The following is an 8,589-nucleotide window of genomic DNA, read 5'->3' on the forward strand; positions in this document are numbered from 1 at the left end:
GTGATTTTCTAACCTGAAGTGTGTTTTGCTCTGCTCGCCGCTGCAGGGGATCATGCAGAGCTGCGTGTCGACTCGTCAGCAGCAGCCGATCTCTCTCTCCTGTCAGATTAGACTTTACTCGCATTTATGTCCATATCGATCAGATCTAGCTAGTTCTAGCTAATGATATGACTACCTGCTTGTTAAAAGACACCTAAACAATAAGCGTCGCTATGCAACCGGATGAGGCCACAAAGTATAGCGCAGCATTATGCATTTGTTTACATGCCCACCGGAACCCCGAGGCATTACCAACAGATCAACGCACAATCAACCCATACAGGACATCTCTTTCTCCACATTAAGTGTTAGACATTAGAATTGACAATTTTTGTCTGTCACATACTCTTTTGTCTGTCACATACTATTCTTGTCTGTCACATAAGTGGCGCAACTGATGCGGTATTGCGCTAAGGGAAAATTATTTTGACCGGACATTTTGACCGGAGAGATTTAGATTTGCCGGACTTCAGCATATTTTACCGGTCATTGTCCGGTAATTACCGGCTAACGGGAACTCTGAACAGCACTTTAAACCTGTTTTTGTCGTAATATTCTGGTGTACAAATATTACCCGTGCAAACATTTTTTACTTGACATAAAGTTGAAGGCAGAATAATAAAAAGTTAACAGAAAACTTTTGAGGCTACCACCTAGAAGGAATAAGTGCAAAACCAATTAGGTAGGCAAATCCTCCATCCAGAAAAAAAACAGATTACATCCTCGCACATAACTCGCAATTACCCAAAATCCTTCTCTTAACTCCTCACCTTCCTGTTTTCATCCCTTCCTGACTCAACACATTACCCTTTTGCATTTGTGTTTTAATTTGTTGTGGCTAATTGATTCCTGGGGATAGATGTGTGTTCTTCCTGCTGGCTGTTTCTCTCTGGATGATGTCATGTCTGCATTTAAGAGCACATGGCCTTACATTTAAAAGGACCTTTGTAAGACATTTTCTTTGGGCAACTTGTAATACGCCATCAATTGACTTACTGTCTTCCATCCCTCTCTTCTTCTGCTTTTGCCACAATGTTCTCCTTTTCCTTTATCTCCACCACTTTCCATAGTGGAGATCATTTCACTTGTAAATCAATAACGCACCAGAGCCTCCATGATTAGTCTTCTTCATGGAAACAGTAAATTACTGTAAGCTCAATACAATGCAGTCTCCCTCTGTCATATTGAATTTTATATTATGTGAGTAAAGACTAAGAGTTAATGAGCCTCCACTCAAACAACCAGAGCTAATCAGATATATTGAGTAATGACGCAGTGTGTTCAATTTAGGGAAACATGTTTTTTGATTGTTTTTTCTCCAGACAGACATATTTGGGTAGCAGGCATCTTATAACTTGGGAGTTGCGAAAGGAAATACCAGTCTGTTCTTTAAAAATGATTTACAACCAGATTGACAAACTCCCCGTCATCAAAGGCTGCAGTCGACTAGTCTTCTTTGATTAAATACGGATCTTGAAATATCTAATCGGAAGCCAAATTCTTTAATTAAAAGTGCTTTAATGCTAACTTTCTTATCTGATTTAGCATAGGGTACACTGGACCAGGCTTTATCAAAGAAAAGGACATACTGTAACAGTGTCTCACGGCTGCAAAATATTAAACATTGCACGGTTTGATTGAACATGCATCCATTAAAAACAATTTTCGCAGAAGGTATGATTCTATTCTAGACATTTTGCTTACTTAAAAGTATTGAGTTTGTCACTGTGTCCTATTTTCTGTGTAGAGACAAAATGAAGACGTTCTCTTGTCTCTGTCTCTGTCAGGTGTGTCTCACTGAGTGCGAAGCCAACGTCTCCCCGGCTTTCTCCTGGGACTTCTGTCGTAAAGTGCTTTCATCGCCTATTTCCTCTCTCACCGGTATCATACGGAAAAGATCTCAGGAGGAGGCGGAGGCCCTGTTTCCAGAGGAGGATGAACAGGAGGAGCAGGTGGCTGGAGATCTGCTGCTGCCCTTTGCCTTGCAGAGTTACGATCATGTGACAAGAGCGCTCGAGATGGACGAGAGGGATCTGGGGGGAAATGACGGTCCTCTGAACACAGCCTTCAATTCCCAGAATGAGGATGAGTATGAAGAGGAAGCGGGACAAGAAGAAGGAGCTGCTGCCTCAAGAGGACAAGGCGACGTAGGGCTGAGTGTCTCCAAGAGGTTCGGAGGATTCGTCAAAGGGAGACACGGCTACAAGAAGCTGATGTCTCCGGGAAGATCGTACCAGAAGAGGTATGGCGGCTTCATCGGCATTCGCAAGTCAGCGCGCAAGTGGAACAACCAAAAACGTTTCAGTGAGTTCCTGAAGCAGTATCTGGAGATGAGCTCTAAGGCCACCGAGTACAACAGCATGTCAGAGGACCTCACCCAACATAACGAAGTTTAGCACCTTCACGCCCCTGACATTTAACTATTTCCTGATGTCTTTGCAACGTATCTTCATACAATGGTTTGTATGTTTATACAAGAAAAGTTATTCCTTATTTTTTTGTCCGTTCTCCTACGAATGTCCAGCAACACGTGTCAATTTCCACTCATTACAGGTATTTCAGAGGAAACATGGTTTGCTTTAGGCCTCATAAGTTCTGGTTTTAGTTTAAGAAAAGGTGACATTTGGGATAAAGCAACTACCGAATAGGCAAAGTTACGGGACAAATAAGTCATTGTTTGGGTTGAAATTAATTACGGCGTGGTTGAAACTAAAGTACGGAAGTAACAATCAATGTTTGGGTCACAATAGACATAAACATAGGTGGAATACATCCAAATTGATTTCATGAATATTAACATAACATATCACTTTTTACTTTACACGTTTACACCACTGACATTAAACTATTTCCTTGTGTCTCGGTGTCAATTAACGTTCAGTTAAGTCTTTTTAAACAAAGGAAAAAACTTGGTTTGGTTCAGGCTACAACATTTCTTGGTTAGGTTTAGGAAAATCGTCAGGTTTACCAAATTTGCAAAGTTACGTCACTGTTTCTATTAAATATTCCTGGTTCAGAATTGGTGGAATACATATAAATTGATTTCATGGGTATTACAGCTGAACTCCTTACGCCACTCACATGAAACCCTTTCCTGATGTCTTTCCAACGTATCCCCCTAAAACAGTTTTATGTATGTGTATACTACGAATGTCCAGCAACACGTGTCAATTTACCACTCGTTACAGTTTAGACCACAAAAGTACTTGTTTACTTTTATGAAAGTGTGAAGGTTAGGGTAAAAATGTGCAGAATTGGCCAAGTTACGTGACAAATAAGTCAACAATAATTGCAGAAGTGTCACTACTAAAGTACAGAAGTTACTCTTGTGTCAAATCGGACACAAACCTTTTTCTTCTTGGTGAAAGTCTTGTCTCCATCCATCCGTGCCGGCCTCCTCCCTACGCAGAACTCTTGGTTTTTATACTTTCTGGCTCGTAATTAAGGTACACATTCAAATTGATTTCATGGGATATACACAAACTACATTACTTTTGGAGGTAAAGCTACAAGTAGGCTATGAGAACAGCATGTTACCTCCCTCATTCTTGTTGCGTTATTTATTTATTTTGGTGTCACCAAAGTACTAATCAGTAATTTACCAAAAAATAAGCCTAAGATTCTCATTGTATGCCTCTGAAGACGATATGATTGCCCTATTTTTTCAATACCTCATAATAAGGATGCAATCAATTAGCCTTGAATTATCAAACTATTATTATAACTCTCTAGGAGAAATGTAGAAATGTCTCCTTTCTGCACCCTGAGTCTTTGAGACCTCCCAGGTATTACCTCTAGATGTACCAGGTAAATAACCATGTTTGATTCGAATAACTACCCAAGTCCTTATACGATCAGCTTTAAAGCACTTTGGAATTTGTCCTGCAGAAGTGTGCTGTATAATACAGCATTTATTTCTTTTCAGACCCTAAAAGCCAAAGGTTTTAATATTGAGATAAAAAAAAAAAACGCAATTTAGCTCATTTTGGTTCAAGAGACAAATCACAAAGATATGTTTTCTCTCAATTAAGTTAGTCATTTTTACTTTTTCACTTGTCCCTTGCAGTGTTTTAATGTTTCCTACAAGACGTACTTTACAAAGCATAATTTGGTTGTAAAATAATTGTACATTTTCTTTTTAATTTTCGATAATTGGAAAAAATCTCCCGACAGCTTCATGTCTTTCAATCATTTTTGACAACATAATATCCGCCTCAAAGAGTGCCATCTTTCTTTAAAGTATGGGCAAGAGTTGAAAATTAAAAAGACCAATGAGTTAAAATTAGCAATTTGAAACATCTTTCTAAAATTGTTAATATATTATATTATTAACAATGAAAAAAAACGACATCCTTATGAAGAGCAGACACAATTATATTAATACATTTGACCTTTTAACTCCCACAAAATGAATTTCCCACTATTAAAAAAGACACAGTATTTTAATTAAGCTTTAATATCAAAAGTGAATTGGCGTATCTCAGGACGTTAATATCATTTTTTATAACGTTTATTTCCCAAATTCATTACTGTGCTGGGTCATCTGTACAAATTACCAACTCTTCTTACATCTTTACTACGCTACCATCTTGTGGCAAAATGCAGTCTCTTTCAAAGGACAATACCAGTGGGTTGTTTTTTCATGTTGTTGCATTTTGGTTAGGGTAATGTCGGCAGTAATGTAAAGTATAGTGTATGTGATGTGTGGTCAATAAGTGAAAACATGCAAGAACACAACTAGAAGTCACTGATTTATCACTGTGCCAAAACACCTGAAACAAGGCTACTGACGCAGGTTTAATACAAAAAATGTCTTCTTTAAAATGGAAGTTTATACTCAGCACTTTTTCTGCATTTTCTGATCTGTGTGCTAAACTGATGTTATGTACAAGTGAGCATCGTCGTTGTGTCCGGATGCCAGTGTGTACAAACTTTATATTATTTTTCTTCAAACTATAATGGTGTGAAATGTTGCCCACTATGATAACTTGTAAATAGCATTTAAAAATGTCAATAAAATAGTTTACTATTTCCTTCGTGGCTTCTTATGCAGCAACTGATTATGTGTCTTGAGGTGTTTTGTTCATATATTTTCAGTATCGGGGGTTATCTAAAAAAGGCCCCTTTATATGCTTTTTGGACATTTCCCTTTCCTGTTGTGTTGGTTTTTGTGAATCTAAAAACATTTTGCAGTAAGTTAGAGGTTGAATAAAGGTGTAAATTAACTGAAGAGCAAGAAAATACAAATGTTTCCCAATGGTAATACCATAACGTGTTCATATTAATGACATATAACTGCATCTACAAAGCAACTGTAATTATATATCAATTAAAAATCTGTTGATCTTCACACCATCCCCACCCTCTGGAAAAAATCAATTATAAAACCTGTCCCCAAAAAACCTTGTCCAAAGGTAAACAATGATTTTAGGCCTGTTGCATTGACATCCATTGTCATGAAATGTTTTGAGAGGATCATGGTGCCGCTGCTAAAGAAAGAGGTTGATGTACATTTAGACCCTTTTCAGTTTGCCTATAAGCAATGGCGTGGCACAGACGATGCTCTAAATAGCATCACACACCTGGTCACTAAACACCTGGAAGACCCTAAGGCATATGTACGCCTACTGTTTGTGGATTTCAGCTCGGCTTTTAACACACTGCAGCCTCACATCTTGCTTCAAAAACTGATAAAGATCAGTATAAATCCTTTTATCTTGAAATGGTATTTTTCGTTTTTAACCAATCGCACTCAACATGTCAGGGTCAACAATGCCCTCTCAGAGCCCCGGACCATCAGCAGGAGCTCCCCAGGGTTGTGTGAGCTTCCCGGTCCTCTTCACACTGTACACAAACGACTGTACGAGAATCCACCCGGAGAACTATATCATCAAATTCTCAGATGATACAGCCATCCTTGGCTTAATGCACAAAGGCAGCAGTTCATCGGCTTATCACTCTGAAATAGAGAGATTTGTGCAGTGGTGTGATTTTAACCATCTAGTGCTGAATGTGAAGAAGACTGAGGAGATGGTGTGGGACCCAAAGGCAGTGGGTGACCTTAGGCCGGTGGTTATCCACAATGAACCCATAACTCAGGTCAGCTCCTATAAGTACCTTGGTGTCCATCTAGATAATACACTCAGCTGGAAGGCGCATGTTCAAGGTCTGTGCTCTAGACTTCAGCAGCGGTTGTACTTTCTGCGTCAACTCCGGGCTTTCGGAGTCGACCAGAAGTTCATGTTACTGTTCTATCATGCAGTGTTGGAGAGCATCATGAGGTATGGTATCACTGCCTGGTATGGTAACTTGACAGTGCAGTCAAAGTCACAGATCGCTCGCCTGGTACAGACTGCTATGAAGATTATGGGGGTTAAAAAACACCCATCTCTCCAAAACATATACGAGCACTCGATTATCAGACAGGCAAAAAAAATGGTGTCTGATCCCACCCACATACTCCACCCAGAATTCCAGCTCCTACCTTCTGGTAGAAGATTCAGGGTTCCCAGGAGCAGGCTGAACCGCTATAAGCACTCATTCCTACCTATGTCGATTAAGCTTCTTAACATTCACATGAAATGATATGTAGTCAAATGTAATGAAATGTACTTTTTAAATGTTGGCCATGAGGGCTGTGCAATAGGTCGCCATTGTCAGTATGTGCGTCTGTGTATTGTGTTTGTTCAAACGGTGTATGACTGATGATATGTGTATGTCTCTTAATGTCCACTATGTTTGTATATGTACATGTATGCGGAACTGCAGGACGGAGTCCAGAACAAATTTCCTTACGGGGACAATAAAGTATATCGTATCGTATCGTATCGTATATATAAACCTATACAGACCTTGCCCTCTATTGCAATGTTAAACAACTGTAAACTGGTAAACTATCATATTAAATGTAAATAAGTACACACCCTATAAATGTAATTACACAATACAGATTACACACTTTATACATTATTTGTATCATAAAATAAATTATATATTACATTTCTTTTACATAAAATACACACCGAAAATACACAATTTATAAACTGAATTATTTTCTTAAAATCGCACTTTTTTAAGTGACTTGTAAAGAAAAATAGAGACAATGATGCCACTTGTGAGTATGCATGCAAAAAGATAAACACATAGAATTAAAAACTACTGGCAGATAAAGATAGTCCTCTGATAACAGGAGGAGATATATTAACATTTTAAAATGAAATCCCCCTGTGCTCCAGCTGGCTTCTGGCGCCCCTCAGTGGTCCTCCTGTGCACAGCTGCACATTGCATATTGCATACCAAAGGTCAGAGGTTTTTAAAGCCCTGAAAGAGACCCCTCACCCGTCCTTAGCTTAGTTTCGTTCAATTTCTAGAGGCATATATAATTAATATGTTGTTGTTTGATCATATAGACACCCAACAATTGAGCATAGCAGTTTGTTCATACTTCCTTGATGCATCAAATACATAAAAAGTTCTGTCATGCATTTATTATATTTATCTCCTTAGGAAACACTTGAAAATTCCCCCAAATGACTGCATCTCTGAATTATATTTTTTCAGCCAATCCTGCACATTAAGGCTATTCTGTGTGATCTTGATGACTCATGTAATATTTAATTGTTCACTCACTGTTCCTCCGTTAGGGAAACGTTAGTACAAGTTTACCAACCTGCAATACTCTGTTACAAGCTGAAGACATTGATTGAGTTCTCATTATGCAGAATGTCTAATTTCAGAATAGTGTTGAATCATTGATGGTGCATGGCAACAGTTAGCACAGTTGCCTCACAGTAAGAGGACATTTTATGAGGGGTGTCTGCATGCAAATAAAAAGATTAAAAGAAAAAGGAAGTACAAGGCACCACAAAAACGTGAGTAAATGTGGGTCTACGTGATGTTGCAAAGATCGATGTATAAAGAGACCTAACTTAAGTAACACATGGCTATACCTCAATACAAAAATACAGACTTTATTCAATACATTAAGTAAAAGTATGCAAGTTTAATGAAGAAATTGTAGGCCTACTTAAAGTATTTACGTTACTTTTTATGCAGCCATAACGATAGGCCTACTTGTTTTTGGTTTAAGATAAATGTTTATACCCTTATATGGTCGTTATGGGTTTTTAAATATTCATCTGCAAGGTTACTAGTAATTACAGTCATGCAATAACAATATAGTGGAAAGAAAAACAAGTAATTAATTAACTTAGTTACTTTCTCTCACTGACTGTAAGCTACAGTATAAGAGAATACATTATGTTAAGCTTTCATGAGCTGAATTTATTGTCTCCAGTTAAGAAATCCCTCTAATTGTAATGAGGCCAGTCAATACAAAACACTCTTTAATAATGACATACAACTGCAACGCAAAAAAACACTTGTGGGCAGAATTGTTTTATCTTGAAAGGTTGGACCGGAAGTAGCAGTTGACATTGGTACTAACTGCAGTACCATAACAAGACTTTCTGTCTAATTACAGTTATTATTGACTTCTGTGTTAAGAATACGTCTGGATTTGTCTGATTCGGTGAGTTTTATGTCATAGTT

The 8,589-nt window shown here is 38.2% G+C and overlaps 1 protein-coding gene across 1 annotated transcript in view; it reads left to right on the forward strand.

Annotated features, from left to right (window-relative positions):
• The window catches only part of LOC117496983 (prepronociceptin-like), an 18,215-nt gene extending 13,143 nt beyond the window's left edge, over nucleotides 1-5,072 (forward strand). Inside the window, exon 3 of the mRNA XM_034148865.1 lies at nucleotides 1,827-5,072. Within this exon, the coding sequence (XP_034004756.1) occupies nucleotides 1,827-2,435 (609 nt within the window). The 3' untranslated portion in view covers nucleotides 2,436-5,072. The remainder of the gene's footprint in view (nucleotides 1-1,826) is intronic.
• Nucleotides 5,073-8,589: the final 3,517 nt, after the last annotated feature.

This window comes from Trematomus bernacchii, unplaced genomic scaffold (assembly GCF_902827165.1).
Source record: "Trematomus bernacchii unplaced genomic scaffold, fTreBer1.1, whole genome shotgun sequence".
NCBI lineage: Eukaryota > Metazoa > Chordata > Actinopteri > Perciformes > Nototheniidae > Trematomus > Trematomus bernacchii.